Source organism: Dermacentor variabilis, chromosome 4, assembly GCF_050947875.1.
Source record: "Dermacentor variabilis isolate Ectoservices chromosome 4, ASM5094787v1, whole genome shotgun sequence".
NCBI classification, from domain to species: Eukaryota; Metazoa; Arthropoda; class Arachnida; order Ixodida; family Ixodidae; genus Dermacentor; species Dermacentor variabilis.
This window is the reverse complement of record NC_134571.1, coordinates 9,987,536-10,006,648: the sequence shown is the minus strand read 5'-3', so window position 1 is coordinate 10,006,648 and position 19,113 is coordinate 9,987,536. Positions and strand designations below refer to the sequence as shown.

The following is a 19,113-nucleotide window of genomic DNA, read 5'->3' as shown; positions in this document are numbered from 1 at the left end:
TCAAGAAGTTCAGTTGTGAAAGAGTTTAGGAAGTTGTAAAAGAAGAGTTCCCCTACAAACGTTGTACCAGAATTGGCTGGTGTTGTACGAGTCACATAAACGTCGCCTCAGGCAACAAAAATAGACGATGGCGCTGCGACTCTGCTTGCGGCGCAGGAGGCCGACGTCGCCGTCGCGCCGCTGACCATCACGGCCGAGCGAAGCCGAGCTGTGTACTTCAGCGAGCCCTTTATGAAGTCTGGCCTCGCGGTGCTTGCGCGGCGGCATGAGGCAGAGTCCCTCAGCGTGTTCAGTGTGTTCAGCTTCTTGCGGCCTCTCTCGTGGGAGGTGTGGCTGTGCCTGCTGTCTGCCTACGTCGCCGTCGCCGTGCTGTTATTCGTCATCAACCGACTCAACCTGGCCGTGGCTACTCCCCCTAAGGCACCCCCTGGACCCTGCAGCCACTTGTACAACAGCCTGTGGTATGCCCTCGGTGCATTCATGTCCGAGGAGTGCAACAACTGCAGGCCCAAGTATGTTTCCATCAGCACATTTTTCAGTCCTCGTTACGTGCTTAGTACTAATGCGTAGTAGCAAGAGAAAGTGCCGTCAGAGTGTGTGACGGGGCGACCAACATTCATATTTGGGCTGCTGCAGCGTCTGTAGCACTTGTTTAAAACTGAAGCTAGCTCTACCATCACTGAGGAACTGCAGGTCATGTGTGCAGCTTGGTTTACTACTGCGTAAATGCTTCCTACGGCAGTGCCTATAAACGTTCTCCCTTTTCAATCCACGCTAAAGCGTGGTCCATCCGCCTGGTGTTTCATTTCTTATCTTGCGTTAATTTATCTCAAGGCCGGTCGGTAACCTTCCTGCTATTGAGCTTGACCACTCGCTGGTCGTAGTACTCAAATTCCGCGCTATTTCAAAAAAAAAAACTGCGTAGTTATGTCTTGCACCGTCCTTAACTTCCTCTCAAGTTTCGTGTGGTAGAAAGGTTACAAACATGAATAATGTGCCTCAGAAAGGCTGGCCACCGTTTCGATAGGATGACGTATCTTCGTCAAAGGCGGCCTCGTCATCCTCGGCAGGTTAGTTTTAGCGGGCTAGTAGAGTGGAGTCACGTGCGGTTGTCGATAATGGCTGGCTGTAAAGGGAGAGACTGCAAAGAGAATGAGCGCCGTCGACTGAATTCTCCAAGCGCGTTTTCTAAGAAGAGAGGACAAGAGCGGGAGAGTGTGAAGGCGGGGAGAAAAAATAAAAGAGCAAGAGGGGAAAGAAACAAGAAAAGAAAAAGGACATAGGAGGGCGTTGGGAGAGCGAAAGGTTAGGGAGCCTTCAGGGGTGTCGTTGTCGGCATGCTTTTGTGGCCTTAGAAGAGCCGGTCAGCCGGTCAGTGAGTGGCTAGAATAGAATAGAATAGAACGATTATCATGATGAAAAGCTAGCCACAAGTCAGAGGACACGCAGGATGTGTGTGGTAACAAAGAAAACATAAGCATTTCCCAGCTTTGCATTTGCCGTGCCTTAGCGAATTGTACGCGTGTCTTTCGCTGCATGCACTACTTTCTAAGGTGTAGACCAGAAAATAAAGCAGCGTCTTGCATTGGGAATGAATGACAATATTCTCCAGAAATCCTTAAGGATTAAAATTCACTGTCATGCTTTCACTAAAAGTTGGAAAGTTGGGAACGCTAATTCATCCATGTTTCTGTCTATACTGTCCACTGATGTTTGTTATAACCCCGTTAGTCATTTTAAAAAGTTGTATATGCGTTTCTGACAAGCAAGTAGCGCACATACGTTTCTTATACATATTTATTGTGATACGTACTCTCGTCCTGCAATGATTCCGCGCCGCAATATGAGCAGCTGCATTATAGGCGCTTCAACAGCAAAGCTGGTATTGCTACTAGATGCAGCGATGAACGTTGTTTCAATACGTCCGTGGTTATGTCCACGGGACGCATCTGCGAAATGTGCCAACGAAAATGTTTTATGGAGGAACCTTTGAGGTTCTCTTAATTGCGCTGTGGAGCTTTGTGCAATTTCTAGGCACGCCTCATTCGAAAATTACCTAGAGTATCAAAACGATACAGGTATCGTACAAGCGTGGCCGGAGTATAACAAGCTCGAGCTATTTAAAAATTTCGCGGAAATTAGAGCGCTAAAGAAAATGATCAAACTTGCACTAATAGAATGTTTATCTTTGTTTGCAGGAAGTCCAAACTGCTTGCAGTTTGTAAAGAAAAAATAGGCAGATCCAGGTCAAATTTTGTATATACCATATAAGTGTGTGTTGGAAATTATGCATGTGCTTGAGAAATCTCAAATTTTTTTATGTATTGAGGGAACAGTAAGAAGTTTCGAAAATACCGCAAAAGCCCTTGATATACTGCTTCAAGCCCTGAAATAAATATTAAAATTCGTTCTGTGCTTTCGATGACTGTGGCTTTCTGCTGTTCAATTGCGGGTGCTATTCCCAATCTCGAGGCCTGCATTCTGATGAGAATTTGATGCATAAACGGTAGTGCATTGATCCTTCTGCGTACGTTAAAGAAGCCCAGGTAGTAAAAAATAATCCCGAGCCCCCAAACACAGTGGCCCCTTTCATAGGCCTTGCAGGCCGTTAAGCTGCAGTAGTTAATCAATTAGCCATTTAGTGAATTATTGAGAGTTGTTTATGTTCTAAGCTAGCGGGTAAACATTTCTTCTCGAAACGTTGCACACATACATAGGACACCTTTTACTATTGCAATGAACCGGAAAAGCAGACACTTTGACTGATGATTGACATTTCTGCAGTCGAGAAATAGAGCAGTTTTCTGCTGATCAAGCATTCATCTACAATACGGAGAAAAGTGAAAACCACGCGAAACTAGCCGCACGTCCTTCACGGGAGCGAGAGAACACTTTGTGCGCGCTTCAGGAATCGAGCGACCGGCCGGCCCCTCGAACCCTCCTCGTCCCTCGTCGCAGGTCCGTTGGCAGTCGACTCATCAGCTTCGGGTGGTGGCTCTTCGTCCTGGTGATGTTATCAATGTACACAGCACAACTGTGGGTGAATCAGCCTTTCAGGGCACGTTCTCCTTCGCTGAAAGACGTCAAGGAACTGGCTATGCAAGACAAGGTAGAATACGGCATCGTCAGAGATTCTGCCACCGAAGAGTTTTTTCGGGTAAGGATCCCTCTAAATGCATTTTGTTTTTCTCTTAAAACAGTTCCCGATGTTAATTGTCCTTCTAATTTATGCATGATGTCTACTTCCTTTTCCTGAGCTTCAAACTCCGCCATATTATTTTTTCTACTGTTGCTGGTCGTATTATGTGAGTAAGCAGTGCAATGGCACATTCAAACACAAAGTCATGAAGAGTGTTAGCCATTTGGCACGCTAAAAACATTGAACAGCAGAGTCATTGCAAGTACCCCTGTTAGCTTTGCATTTTATTGGTAGACAATGTTACTCTTGAGTGGATTCACTTTGACTCACTCTCTCAGACAAACTTATGTGTTGTGGGTCGGAGTTGTTCGAGGTGAGTCGTAATTAATGTCAGTGCGAGTCCCGATAACTTCCAGTGAATATGAGTCTGGCTACATGTGAGTGAGTTCAGGCATGTCTTAACCATGTGTTGTGCGATGTTTAATTTTCCTTGAGTATAGAAGACATGAGAAATTCAGATTCAGAACTTAATTTTCAAGAATTTGTTGGGGGTCCTTCAGGCAAAAAGTTGTTGCAAGCAGCTTGAGTGCCTGATGGTCATTCATGACAGCACAACTGTGAGCGAACAGGAAAAGGAAGCAAGTAGATTAGTGTACATTATATAAGATGATTCAAACATATTAGGATTAACTGGTGTTAAGAAAATCCTGCATGTTCCATTGAAACCAGTAAGCGCCGAGGGTGCATCTTGAAGAACAGCTGATGCCTATTAACTCAAACGTTGCAGATGTAAGGTGTCAGGTTATATAAACAATTACTTGTGCAAGCGCTTTGGTGCTTAAAGGGACTGACAACCGATTTTTATAGACCTAGGTTTTTTTTTTTTGTGGCGCACCACAAAGCTCATCCTTGGCAGTGTTTACATCTGCAACAGTTACTTCCAAAAGCGCGTGGATATTCACTAAGCAGAATTTTTCAATCTGAGTAGCCTCTAAAAAATAGGAGTCCCTCCTCCAACAACGCTGAGGAGTGAGAACTCGGCAAATTGTGAAAGCCGCCAATCGTTCTGCTTTCACAGGAGTGAGTGTAACTGCGGTTAACCACCCACATTTAGACCTTTTCAACCACATTTGAAAATAAAAAGCTTGTGCAATGAGTTCGAGTTTTTGTAAAGGTATTTCTTATATTTCTACAGCGTTTTACTCCCAAGTACACGCCTACGTCATGACTGGCTGGCTGATCCCCGTCGTCGTTGTTCTGTCGATAGACGAACCAACGCGAAGCAGTGCCACTTTTCTGCTCACTGCGAACGAAGGCTTATCTGCACATTGTAAATCAGGAAAAGTTTATAAGAATAAAATATACACTGCATTTGAGTACTAACAAATAAGCCAGGAACCGCGTACACTAGCAGAAGGTCACGTGGTGGACCTCTTATGCAGGTTCATGTTCTTGCCGCGTGCGGCGCCAAAGGTCATCTTTCGCGACTTTTAGTTATGAATAAAAAATATAAATCCACGTTTTGTGAGGAAATTATGGCTCGTTTTAGCCACTATGATAGAGAATCATTCCATCAGCAGGGTTCTCTCGATTCATGTTCTCAGCGGTTGTCTGTCCCTCTAAAGACCATTCCACACATCAGTTATGAAACAATATAGAAACAATATGTGGTTTTTATGCCCCTTAACAGCGTGCACCAACGCCATATCCTCTCCATTCAAGCCCGTAAGTGATCCCGTGGCACCGGCAGTGGGCAGACGCGATTCGCCCATTCAGACACCACGGCACATACACCAGACTACCTCCTAGCGGAGTAAATGCAGTTACTGTGAGTTGACGATTGTGAATCCGCGTAAGTTATGCACTTGTAAAGCTGAGTAAAGTGAGCCTTACTTGTTGTGTCTGAACGAGCCTGAGCTCCCGATTTTGTGAATCTGCGATTTCTCTTGGCGGCGTCGAGTGCGAGCACATGATCCTTGCTTCTGAGTCGGTGATTCCGTGAATATGATTAAACCCTGGCGAGTGTATATCCGTGAGCCTATTAGTTAAAGCTAGGTTGCCCGAGTCTGATTTCGGTGTGTCTGAGTTTGAGTGAGTGTGGCTGTGAATAGATGTCATTTCGCCCCTTTTTTCTTTCTTTCTTTCTTTCTTATTTTTTAGACTAACAGCCATTCGCTCTGTACTTTGCTTTATTGCCTGTCGGCTTCGGTGATAATGAGCAAGAGTGAAAAATGCATTGTCACCGCAAATTAAGATTGAATTGAATTATAATTTCAGCGCACGAAAGACACCTTCTACGCAAGAATGTGGGACTCGATGGCTACGTTCAACAACACTATGACGGCTACTAATGAAGAAGGCGTAAAAAGAGTCCGCGAGTCCGAGGGTAACTACGCCTTCATAGTGGACACCACGAAGATAAAGTACGCAACACAGAAGGCGCCCTGCGACCTCGTTCAAATTGGTGACACATTCCAGCCTTCCGGTTACGGCGTCGTTGTGTCGCACAAGTCGCCACTCAAGTAAGGAGCGCTTTTTGCATTTGCTGTGAACTTCTAGGTGGTTTAGAAGATGTGTGCATGCCAAGGCTGGCACACCTCCACAAATAAAGGTCCTTGTGCGAAGACGCTCCCTTAATCAGCCATTTCAAGTTACGTAGCGAATATTTGAAAGTATGTGTGCGCATCCGCAAACGTTATAGTATAAAGGGTAGATAAATAATTCAGCCATTTTTGCCGGAATTGAAACTATATGCCAAAAGTGAATCTCAAACGATATAGCGTCATCAGACCATTGTCGTCGGGTAATTAAAAAAGCGTGATGCACTGCATGCAAAACTTCATGACTCACTGTCCACTAGGGAGGAAAATGTGGTGGGGCAAGTGGGACGTACCTAAAACATGGCGAGTGTACTAAGCTAAGCTGATTGGAGCAAACGTAATCTTCTGCGGAGGTTAAAGTGAAGGCTTCCTCGGGTACCGGGGTAGCCCTCCTGCATTTAGAAAGCAGTAGTAACGCCGTCCAAGGTAAACCAAGTGCTGTCAGAGGCGGATTTATGGCTTCACATGGCATCAGACACCAAAGCTGTGACAGCGCCTATGACGTTTCGAAAGGCTCTTGCCATCCATCGTCACTTACTCTATCTACAGCAGAGCAAAAAGAAAGGTTTATTCTCTAGACTTGCTTTCAGTTCCAAGCGATATAGCGTCGGTCTTTGACTTAAGTCACCTGCCACCAAGAATACGCACTCATAAGAATTCGTATTGACGTCGCTACACTGACGTTATTTTTTGTCAGAGATGGCGCTGAAGCGAAGCGATTCTAAGACAGCTAGAGCAGGTCGTTTCTTGGCTTAATATTGTAAGTTTTCCTATGGGTAGGGCTTGGATTTATCATTGCGCACGTGTGACGACAAAGACCACTTCTTCCCATTATGTCCTGTACAACCTGAACGCCAAGCATAATAAAGACACTGCTGCACCGTAATTATCTGTTCCAGAAAAATACTGGACGTCACTATAGCCAGGCTCCAAGAAGATGAAGAACTTCACGCTGTGTATAAGAAATGGTTCGGGAAGGAAGAATGTCATCAGCCAGAACAAGTAAGACCATGTTTGCTGTCCTTTACCACCCTCTCAAGTGAAGTGAATGTCAAGTTGTTCATCATCATCATCATCATCATCATCATCATCATCATCATCATCATCATCAGCCTGGTTATGCCCACTGCAGGGCAAAGGCCTCTCCCATACTTCTACAACTACCCCGGTCATGTGCTAATTGTGGCCATGTTGTCCCTGCAAACTTCTTAATTTCATCCGCCCACCTAACTTTCTGCCGCCCTCTGCTACGCTTTCCTTCCCTTGGAATCCATTCCGTAACTCTTAATGACCATCGTTTATCTTCCCTCCTCATTACGTGTCCTGCCCATGTCCATTTCTTTTTCTTGATTTCAACTAAGATATCATTAACTCGCGTTTGTTCCCTCACCCAATCTGATCTTTTCTTATCCCTTAACGTAACACCTATCATTCTTCTTTCCATAGCTCGTTGCGTCGTCCTCAATTTGAGTAGAACCCTTTTCGTAAGCCTCCAGGTTTCTGCCCCGTAGGTGAGTACTGGTAAGACACAGCTATCATACACTTTTCTCTTGAGGGATAATGGCAACCTGCTGTTCATGATCTGAGAATGCCTGCCAAACGCACCCCATCCCATTCTTATTCTTCTGATTATTTCAGTCTCATGATCCGGATCCGCAGTCACTACCTGTCCTAAGTAGATGTATTCCCTTACCACTTCCAATGCCTCACTACCTATTGAAAACTGCTGTTCCCTTCCGAGACTGTTAAACATTACTTTAGTTTTCTGCAGATTAATTTTTAGACCCACCCTTCGGCTTTGCCTCTCTAGGTCAGTGAGCATGCATTGCAGTTGGTCCCCTGAGTTACTGAGCAAGGCAATATCATCAGCGAATCGCAAGTTACTAAGGTATTCTCCATTAACTCTTATCCCCAATTCTTCCCAATCCAGGTCTCTGAATACCTCCTGTAAACACGCTGTGAATAGCATCGGAGATATCGTATCGCCCTGCCTGACGCCTTTCTTTATTGGGATTTTGTTGCTTTCTTTATGGAGGACTACGGTGGCTGTGGAGCCGCCATAGATGTCTTTCAGTATTTTTACATATGGCTCGTCTACACCCTGATTCCGCAATGCCTCCATGACTGCTGAGGTTTCGACTGAATCAAACGCTTTCTCGTAATCAATGAAAGCTATATATAAAGGTTGGTTATATTCCGCACATTTTTCTATCACCTGATTGAAAGTGTGAATATGGTCTATTGTTGAGTAGCCTTTACGGAATCCTGCCTGGTCCTTTGGTTGACGGAAGTTTAAGGTGTTCCTGATTCTATTTGCAATTACCTTAGTAAATACTTTGTAGGCAACGGACAGTAAACTGATCGGTCTATAATTTTTCAGGTCTTTGGCGTCCCCTTTCTTATGGATTAGGATTATGTTAACGTTTTTCCAAGATTCTGGTACGCTCGAAGTCATGAGGCATTTCGTATACAGGGTGGCCAGTTTCTCTAGAACTATCTGCCCACCATCCTTCAACAAATCTGCTGTTACCTGATCCTCCCCAGCTGCCTTCCCCCTTTGCATAGCTCCCAAGGCTTTCTTTACTTCTTCCGGTGTTACCTGTGGGATTTCAAATTCCTCTAGACCATTCTCTCTTTCATTATCGTCGTTGGTGCCACTGGTACTGTATAAATCTCTATAGAAATCCTCAGCCACTTGAACTATCTCATCCATATTAGTAATGATATTGCCTGCTTTGTCGCTTAACGCATACATTTGATTCTTGCCAATTCCTAGTTTCTTCTTCACTGCTTTCAGGCTTCCTCCGTTCCTGAGAGCATGTTCAATTCTATCCATATTATACTTCCTTATGTCAGCTGTCTTATGCTTATTGATTAACTTCGAAAGTTCTGCCAGTTCTATTCTAGCTGTAGGGTTAGAGGCTTTCATACACTGGCGTTTCTTGATCAGATCTTTCGTCTCGTGTGATAGCTTACTGGTATCCTGTCTAACGGAGTTACCACCGACTTCTATGGCACACTCCTTAATGATGCCCACAAGATTGTCGTTCATTGCTTCAACACTAAGGTCCTCTTCCTGAGTCAAAGCCGAATACCTGTTCTGTAGCTTGATCTGGAATTCCTCTATTTTCCCTCTTACCGCTAACTCATTGATCGGCTTCTTATGTACCAGTTTCTTCCGTTCCCTCCTCAGGTCTAGGCTAATTCGAGTTCTTACCATCCTATGGTCACTGCAGCGCACCTTGCTGAGCACGTCCACATCTTGTATGATGCCTGGGTTAGCGCAGAGTATGAAGTCTATTTCATTTCCAGTCTCGTCGTTCACGTCAAGTTGTTCACGCCTATTTAAAAGACGAATTCTATATTTGTGCGTGCGTGTGTATTATTAACATTTAGGTCATGCCAAATAGTCATTTTCATGTTTTACTTGCCAAGTCGACTTGCTTACGGATGTCAAATTATAAAAACGGTGGGAAAGAATAGCGCCTAAAAAGTTATTGCCCGAGAGACATGGCAGCAGATAGCTGCGAGTTAGCAAGAAATTCAATCGCATTGTATTATCAAGAGCATGAATATCGCAAAACCCTTCCGTATATGCAATACAGTAAAATGCAGCCAACCAAATTATGCCGGAGACAACATTTATATTAGCAGTTAACAAGAGGAATAGCATAAAAAAATTATGGGGTTTTACGCGCCAAAACCACTTCCTGATTATGAGGCACACCATTGTGGAGGACTCCCGAAATTTTGACCACCTGGCGTTCTTTAACGTACACCTTGAAAAACACTTGAAAAATTTTAGACCGATCAGCTTGCTGTTCGTTGCCTACAAAGTATTTACTAAGGTAATCGCAAATAGAATAAGGAACGCCTTAGACTTCTGTCAACCAAAGGACCAGACAGGATTTCGTAAAGGCTACTCAACAATAGACCACATTCAAACTATCAATGAGGTGATAGAGAAATGTTCGGAATATAGCCAACGCTTATATATAGCTTTCATTGATTACGAAAAAGCGTTTGATTCAGTCGAAACCTCAGCAGTCATGCAGGCATTGCGGAATCAGGGTGTAGACGAGCCGTATGTAAAAATACTGAAAGATATATATAGCGGCTCCACAGCCACCGTAGTCCTCCATAACGAAAGCAACAAAATTCCAATAAAGAAGGGCGTCAGGCAGGGAGATGCGATCTCTCCAATGCTGTTCGCAGCGTGTTTACAGGAAGTATTCAGAGACCTGTATTGGGAAGAATTAGGGATAAGAGTTAATGGAGAATACCTTAGTAACTTGAGATTCGCTGACGATATTGCCTTGCTTAGTAACTCAAGGGACCAATTGCAATGCATGCTCACTGATCTGGAGAATCAAAGCAGAAGGGTCGGTCTAAAAATTAATCTGCAGAAAACTAAAGTAATGTTTAACAGTCTCGGAAGAGAACAGCAGTTTACGATAGGTAGCGAGGCACTGGAAGTGGTAAGGGAATACATCTACTTAGGGCAGGTAGTGACCGCGGATCGGGATCGTGAGACTGATATAATCACAAGAATAAGAATGTGCTGGGGCTGGTGCAGGGGCTGGTGCTGGGGCTGGGGCATTTGGCAGGCATTCTCAGATCATGAACAGCAGGTTGCCATTATCCCTCAGGAGCAGTGGCGTAGCAACTGGGGGGGGGGGAGGGGGGGTGCCGTGGGCCCCGGGTGGCCGGGGCCAGTAGGGGGGGGGGGGGGGAGTGTCATATACGTCTGAAGACACCCGAAAATTGTCGATATCCTCGCCCTCCCCGACTACACCATAGGGGGAGGGGGTGCAGAAGAGCTAAGGGCCCCGGGTGTCAGATGACCTAGCTACGCCACTGCTCTAGAGAAAAGTGTATAACAGCTGTGTCTTACCAGTACTCACCTACGGGGCAGAAACCTGGAGGCTTACGAAAAGGGTTCTACTTAAATTGAGGACGACGCAACGAGCTATGGAAAGAATGATGGGTGTAACGTTAAGGTATAAGAAAAGAGTAGATTGGGTGAGAGAACAAACGCGAGTTAATGACATCTTAGTTGAAATCAAGAAAAAGAAATCGGCAGGACATGTATTGAGGAGGGAAGATAACCGACGGTCATTAAGAGTTACGGCCTGGATTCAAAGAGAAGGGAAGCGTAGCAGGGGACGGCAGAAAGTTAGGTGGGCGGATGAGATTAAGAAGTTTTCAGGGACATCATCATCATCCTGGTTACGCCCACTGCAGGGCAAATGCCTCTCCCATACTTCTCCAACTATCCCGATCATGTACTAATTGTGGCCATGTCGTCCCATGCCACAATTAGGCACAATGCCACAACATCTGGCCACAATTAGCACATGATCGGGGTAGTTGGACACGTATGGGAGAGGCATTTGCCCTGCAGTGGGCGTTACCAGGCTGATGATGATGAAACCTAAGTACACGGGTGTTTTCGCATGTCGCCCCCATCAAAATGCGGCCGCCGTGGCTGGGATTCGATCCCGCGATCTTGTGCTCAGTAGCCCAACAGCATAGCCACTGAGCAACCACGGCGGGTAGGAATAGCATAGGAATAGTGACACGATGTCATAGTTTGTCAGCCGATGAGGCTCAGCTGAAAAATGGGGCATGAATAGAAGAGCACGGTACTAGCTAGATTTTCGCCGGATTTGAAGGAGAGAAAGTTAAAGAAGTTACACCAGAACGTTGCACCAGTAACTCTCTAAGTATGCGTGACGATCGTGACACCTCAACAGCTGCGCGCGCGTGCGCTACCCGGGAGAAGTTGCAGTCTCGTTCATCAATGTGACGTTTCTTGCCTCGTACCTTTTACAAACCCGTGATTTCCTGCTCAGCGTGACGCGCTCGCGTACGCTCATCATAGCTCAAGCTTTCTGTGAGAAACCTCTGCAGTGGGTGACGTCATTGCTAGGAAGAAACGCCTGACCGATGTTGAGATCGAGCAGGTATCTTCCAGCCTTCAGCACAGAAGCCCAATGCTCTATTAGGCCACTATCGCACGCATGCTTTTCTCGTACCATAGACGCTCTTTGAAACGCTTGGTGCGTGCATTCAATTTCAATTTTCAATTCAGTCTTTATTTTAGAGCGCAGCTCTTTGGCGTCCGTTCCTGGGTTTCGCGTCGTCGTCGGCGTTGTCGTCGGCCTCGTAACCAGCTCCGCCCCCCTTTCATCCCCCCAGCGCTAGCAGCGACCGACTGATACCGCTGGATGCCGCTGACGCCGCTAGAGAGTCAAGATAACGTGACTGCATAGAACACCGTCGCCGCCATGCAGAAAGAGGAGGAAAGGGTCCCCCCCCCCCGGTTCTTGTGTGGCGGATAGGGTGCTCTTCAGTTGCCGACGCGCCGGTTATTTCACGTAGGCGCCGGCACGTCGACGAATACGTGACCACCTTCCCACGGCTAGACCTGGTTCTTAGCGCTGCGGAAGCGAGGGTATCATATTGTTTGTGTCGGCATCGGCGGCGTTGTCCCTGAAACCAACTCCGCAGCTGGGGTTGACTCACTATCGGCGTCAGCGGCATCAGTCAGTCGCTGCTATCTCTTCCCTCCTCCCTTTATCGTGTTGTCCGCTTGCTGCGCGCGCTTCTGCCCCCATCGTTTGCCGCTGGGTGTACACGCCGCCCCCCTCCCCCCTCTTCCTGCGAGTCTCCGGTTGTCAAAGCGCCGGCTCGAACTTAATTCCTTTCTTCGCTCCTCCTCCAATGCAACCCCTGTGCGGTGGCAATCAGAGAGCCAGATCGGTGGCGGCGGATCTGTATATGTGCACCGCCCGAGCCGAAATTGCCGCTGCCGTTCGCCCTGTGCGGTGGCAATCAGAGAGCCAGATCGGTGGCGGCTTGACATAAAGACAAACAGCAATTTCCTAACACTTATGCGGGAGAACATCCCGTTCCTCTCGCTCGTAACGCGTCCCACGGCTGTGACAACCTCGCGAGGCACTTGTATAGATCTCGTCTTTGAGAATCAAGCATTGGTGTACCAAGTCGAACATATATCAGTCTATTTCTCCGACCACAAAGCTTCCTTCATGACTGTCAAGAACTGTTAGTTGAGTCTTTGTTAAAGGAATACGTGTGAAAAAAAAAATTCTGTGATAGCGCATACATGTGTTGCTCGATTTCTTTGCCTCAATCTATCGAAAAGGTGAAACAGCTTATTTGCTGCGCTCAAATTTCGCATTAGGAAGTAACGTAATCGTCGGTAATTTTTTTCTCTTGGACAGAGAAGGAGACAGGACTAAAAGCTCGTAAGCTTGACAGAGGTCCAGCCCCCTTTATCAACCTGGCAGTACAGTACACAGGCAGAGATTTTCAATTTTCCGAATAAACACTGAAACAAGATAACAAAACACTTGTAAAAAGCAGCGCTATGCATTGCAGCACAAACATAGGTATTAAAAAAACAAATAACTGGTCATGGGGAAACGAAAAAAAAATAATAACAGGTATAGGTTTAAACTGAGTGCAACATTACGTAATCTTGCTAAGAAAAAATCGTGCCAGTTCCTCACATGCTTCCCTCGGAACAGCTGGCGTTTTATGACGCGGTGCTTGACTGCATTGCGCTCGAGATCGGCCCACGTTTTCTGTTAAATATGTACAATGCGGTGGAACTCTGCTTATAATGGCATCGCATTAAAAATTCGAATCTCTACCCCTGAGCACAGGAAGATGAAAAAAAAGCCGAGTAAAAAAGATTCTCCAATATAAGAGGCATAAAAATTTACCCATAGCAAGTATGCGGTTAGTTCGTATAAAGGAAGTCATTAAAAGATAACTTTCACTGTCTGTCGATTTAGGGCATAGAGTACGTTACTCAAGAGGAGCCGCGTCGCTGAGTTATTGTTGGTTGGCGCGTCCCTTCTGGACTGATCAGGGTGCTGTTCCGCTGGAGGTGACCAAGGTGGGCGGCTGGTTCGTCATTCTCGGTGCCGGACTGGTCATTGCCGTGGCCGTGGCTGTGGCTGAGGTGTGGTGCAAGTCCCCCGCCAAGCCTAAGAAGGAAAAGAAGCCCAAGGAGCCAAAGGAGCCAAAGGCTAAGAAGGAGAAGAAGAAAAAGGACAAGAAAGAGAAGGACGACGAACAGATCAAGGCAAGTCTGTAGTGCCGAAGGCGGGCACGTACCCAGGATTTCCTTTCCAAGGGGGGGGGGGGGGGGGGCACCCCAGGTCACTTTTCTATGCAAATGAGGGGGTGGGGCGGTTACCTTTACTTGCTCAAATGTGAATAATGCCTAACGTTCGCCATAAAACGCGTAAACCGACAAAATAGAAATGAAAAATTTTGGAAAACGTTTAAGCTTCGCCTTTAAGAGCGGAACGCGATAGCGTTCAAAGACCCTTTACTGCTTTTCAGGCTTCCCGGCAACTGCAGCTTATGTAACCGTAACGTTTACCGGGAAACTCTGGCTACAAACGCCATGCACGAAGGCGAGCTTTCTGGTTGAAACACGGCCTCCTGCGTGGGTCGATCTCCTGTTATTGTTTCGCACTTTTAATATTTCAGTCTCAGAATAGCTAACATAAAGGACATGCGCTGTGGGTGTTTTTTTTTAACTACATTTGTTTGTGGGCTGCCGTTCTCAAAATCACGAGGAATAACTTTGTAAAGAACGAAAGACCAGATATGAGAAACTTTGGTGGTAGAGAAGCGGTTGGTTATGCGTGGTTCAGAATTTTGTTCGACGTTCCTAATACCCAGGCGACGTCCGACGCCGAACGCCGCACGCCGGATTTTATGCGACACGGGTTCCTTTTAGCACTATCGCGTTAATAAGGTGTATCTCACAGCTACGCCTGTGAGATGCGCGTCTCCTAGACTTGGTAAACAAAGAACTACATCAAACCGAATCACGCCGGAAAGAAGCGCAGGAAGGACACCGCCAAGAACAAGTAAAGAAGCGAAAGTGTAAAATGAAGATTTCCAGTAGCGTTTTTCTTTTATTAGCTCTGGAATTATAGAGAAATATATATTTGCGGAACAATCACAGTTCTTTTGAAACCCTAGTTCACGGCTCTATCAAGTGTCAAAACCGACACTTATTAACGATGCGCGGCCGCCGGTCCCGCACAAGCGCGTAGAGCGCAGGACGCCGCGGTTCTAGACGTACTGCGCCCACCGCCGTAAGGTTGGAAGAACACCCTCATAAGCACAGCAGAGAAGTGGCTATGTCAGGCGGCTCGACTGATAACTGTAGAAGCGTCATCCAAAACACGCGGAATTATCTCCGCTTCCGGCAGCGTTTTCTCTGCTTCCTTTTACAGCGAAGCTCTTTATGCGGGCCCTGTGCAGTCGTTTCCGGACTCCGCTAAAACGGGGCCACGTGACCTAGCGGGAGAGGAAAGGAAGAGCTCAGCAGGGGGAAAGGGGTTAGAGTGACCCCTTTCCCCTGTGAGAATGCGATGTTAACCACACATCTTATACGGTTGTCACACGGTGCATTTTGGGCGATCGAGCCAGATCGGCATCGAATTCGTCAACGATTGATTCCATCCTGCCGCGAAAGAATTACATGTTATGCTGGTGTTTTGCGGTGAACGAAGTGTGCCCAGCGATTGAAACGCGATACCAGGAGCGCGTAGCGGCCGGCACTCCTCGCTGGCGCAAGAAGCCCCGCCAGCCACGTCAATCGTCATACCAGTCCAACCAATCATCAAAACGATTGCAGCGCCCGCATCTCCAGTGGCGGGTCTTGCGCCCAATATAGGGAGCTTCGGATTATCCGCACATTCCATCCCAGCTACAACTATGGGGAGACCACGAGTAGTGTGTACTCCTGAGAAAGAAGCTGCCTACCGCAAAGGCGAAAATGAGGTGAAAGAATGGTGAAACGAATTATTTACAATATAGACTACGTCCCAAGTTTGACTTGCATAGTGTAACACTCGGTGTAACTAACATAGATTTGCTGTTCGATCACGTTCACGGACTGAAAGGGGTGGTGATTTTTTTTTAAGAAGTTGATCCATAGATATTTTCACAAAGAATAGTTAAATTTGTAAATTTTCGCTTTTCTTCCTGTTTGGCTTTTGCCTCGGCTCTCTCCCTTAGTAAATCGCTTAATTTATCAACTCGTTGCGACTCTTGTTTCCAGTTGCCAATTTTGCATGAAAAGTTCTGTACAATTAGCAAAAAACCAGACGAGGTAACGGGTTACAGTCATATTGCTTATGTGTTTAACGGTTATTGCAGGGTTTGATGATGGACGCTGTCTCGCATTATTTTATTTTCCACTTGATCTAACTTATATCACGTGTATATGGTTCCGAGTATCTGCCAGCGTCTCGGCCAGCCGTCACTCGAGAAAATAATGAAGCAAAAGGAAAAGTTAAAGCAACTGGCGTTTTCTCCGGCCGCAACTCGTTCCTCGAGCATACACTACAGCTGACTACGAACCGAATCCCTTTCCTGGTCTTTGGGTCAGTCTGAACAGAAAAGGCTGAACTAACGAAGCAACAGCGATGCGTATGACCTTCGCGATAGATGGTCATAACTGAACGTATCTCGAGCTAATTGCGCGGGCACCGGATCGGTGAAAAAACCGGCCTTCACACCCAGGAGGTGCCGATAACAACTGCCACGCCAAAGGAGTGAAATAGGCAGGAAAATGTTGACTTCCGAATAGCTGTAAAGTCTCGAGATCGATTGGAATGTGTGTGAGGAGTGGTGGCGTGGGTGGGAAGTGGGGGGGGGGGGGGGGAGCCGCTTAATTTGGGGGGGTGGGGCGCCCCCCTCCCCCCTCCTCCTGGGTAAGTGCCTGGCTGAATGACAAATCATTCCGCGCACCACAGTTTCATATATGGACAGCACGACTTACCTTTCTGATGGGGGAGTTCTCATTAACTCGTGCCTTGGTCATCTTTTTGTTAGTCGCCGTTCCTCTGTGGGAACTGGCTTGTGCTGACCATTCTTAACACTGAAGAGCTATAATACTAAGCCTCCTGCAAGTTTATGAAAAAATAGGTAGCGTAAATTTCTTCATTTTTGGCATATACTGGGACCTTCTTCGTTAAGCCTCGTACTCCTGAATTGTCTCATGGTCATCAAAGGTGCTGCGTCAGCGCCTACATAACTTGGGTTCTGAAATCAAAGGGTCTTGCATACTTGCAGAAGGCAAGTGTGCAACTCAATGTTCTTGCAGAAGGCATACCAAACATACCAACGAGCTTGCCCTTAAACTCTCTTATGTTGCCTTGCTTCTTCAGCGAGCCATCTGCTCTTCAATGTTCTGCAACTTGTTGTGGTATCTGCCCTTCTAGTTCGCGCCTTATGCAACGCCAGCGCTTGTCCTGTTCTTTTCCTTCTGTCCGTGTCCTTAGTGCGGTTTTCTACCATGGATAATTTCTCTTTCTTTTTTCAAACAATAAAATCACTCACAGACAGTGAAGCACAAAAAGTGTGGTACTCAGTTCCGGCGAATAATTTTCACTGCAGTCTCTTTTGCATTGTGCTACTTTTCCCCCACTGTCTGTAAAAATTAGATGCACCTCCACTCGCAGTGTCCCGCAACCCGTTCCGTTTTACTTAGGGAACATAACCATGTGACGTTAAACAAGAAAAACAGCGCACTCGAGCGGGTCACTCTTGCTTGTCTCGTTGGTATGCGCTTTTTATCAAGGCCAATTTTGCAACGTTTCCACGACATGCCTTCATCGGTGCGTAGGAAGAAGGCGTGGAGACGCAGCTCCTGCAGCCAGGGACAAACCCAAGCGCCTACACGGGAGGCTACGTGGGAGGAGCCGACCTCACCATCGAGGAGGTGGGCGAAGAAGAGGAGGAGGACGAGGTGGTCAAGGTCTGTGTATGCAACAAAGTTATAACATGTACATTGCCTGAATGTGAACACCAGATAAGCGCCTTCACAGAGATCAAGCCGGGCCCATCATTAAAGGGCCCTTAAACCACCCAGAAGTCGAAATTTAGTTGTGGTGTTGCTGTTGTGCACAACTGCAACGAACACATAGCCGCGATAATTTTTCGATATGCTGCTGTAATAGCGAAGTTACACGCGTTTGATGATCGAAACGCGGCCCTCGCTGTTTCGCTCTTTCCTTCGCCACGCTCCGTTCATTGGCTGCTCTCTCCTCCTCGCCGAGTGCTCCTCCATATGTATCGTGACATACGTCATCGCTGACGCGCTTTTCAGAACACCATTCATATTAGTGTAACTAGAGGGAAATCTGGCGCTGCGATTGTTCAACCATAATGGGAATGATGGGAAGTATAAGCTACAGATTGGCATTCTGTTGACTGGCAAACTAGTCGCCAAGTATTTTTTGGCAGTTTTGGTTTCGCTCCAAGCGCAATTGCGATAACCTGCAGTGGGACAGTGCTACTCAAAGCTCTCTGCCTTTGTTCTGTTGCTCGAAGTGGCGATAGCGCGCTGGGCCAGCCGCTGGGATGATGTTTGTGTCGCGGTGTGGTGTCGAAGCCCTGAAAAGAAAGCGACGGCGTCGTAAACATTGAAAGACCATGTTTTGACCGTTTGGACCTCGGTTTGTTAAGCGTCTTAGGTTGGCGCTGTAGCGTTACGTGCTTTATGAAACTTCAGAATTGGAAAAAGAAGGCACTACTAATACAAGACATGGACAGTTGTACTTATAGTGGCTTGACAATCAAATTTTATTGAGGGCTTCATTATGCATAGCTCGTCTATGTGCTCATTAAAATGCGTGTTTTAGGACTTTGAGAACACAAACGTGGTAGGAAAGGTTGCTGCTTCCTGGCTGTAGTCTAGTGTCGCAAAATGGGTAAGTGCAAAGCCACGCCGTAACTCTTCGGAAGCGGTACGTCCACATAAAATACAATGAAGCATACTCGTAGGAGGCCTCAAGCATCCTTGCTAGCAGTGCAGCAGATGTGCGTGCTTAAATGTACTTGACGACGATCAGCAATCGTGACAGCTGACGCAGCCTTTTGAAAGCGCGAGAGAGTTCGCAAGGGCCTGTCGTCTGCGAGAAAAGTCTCGCGTTCGCAGCGAGCAGGCGTCGTAGCAGACGGCACTTGTAGCATGCCTCTCAAGGGCGCAACATTTTCTCACAATACAAAATTTTTATTTCCATAAATACTTGATGAGTATATTTATATAAGTATATGCACGGTTGTTATTGCTGTCGTAAAAAGAAACAACTAATTATTCTCTGGCGTCAAATCAGGAACAGAATTGCACAAGAATGCATACCCTGGTGCGTCCTGATGTAAACAGTAAACCGTGCTTCAATCTCAGAGTCATACAAAGCTTATGTAACGTGCTGTGCATTATATAAGACACTGCAGAAATAAAATGAGATTTACCGCGATAATATTTGAGTATAGCTTCGTTTACCGCGCCGCAAGCAAACGGCGCTAGTC

General features: G+C 46.5%; 1 protein-coding gene across 1 annotated transcript in view; it reads left to right on the top strand.

Moving 5' to 3' along the window:
- LOC142577715 (glutamate receptor 3-like) overlaps positions 1–19,113 on the top strand; it is a 77,197-nt gene that overhangs the window by 48,059 nt on the left and 10,025 nt on the right. Inside the window, exons 10-15 of the mRNA XM_075687170.1 lie at positions 157–512; positions 2,959–3,157; positions 5,417–5,661; positions 6,639–6,741; positions 13,640–13,855; positions 17,426–17,557. Coding sequence (XP_075543285.1) covers positions 157–512; positions 2,959–3,157; positions 5,417–5,661; positions 6,639–6,741; positions 13,640–13,855; positions 17,426–17,557 — 1,251 coding nt within the window. The remainder of the gene's footprint in view (positions 1–156; positions 513–2,958; positions 3,158–5,416; positions 5,662–6,638; positions 6,742–13,639; positions 13,856–17,425; positions 17,558–19,113) is intronic.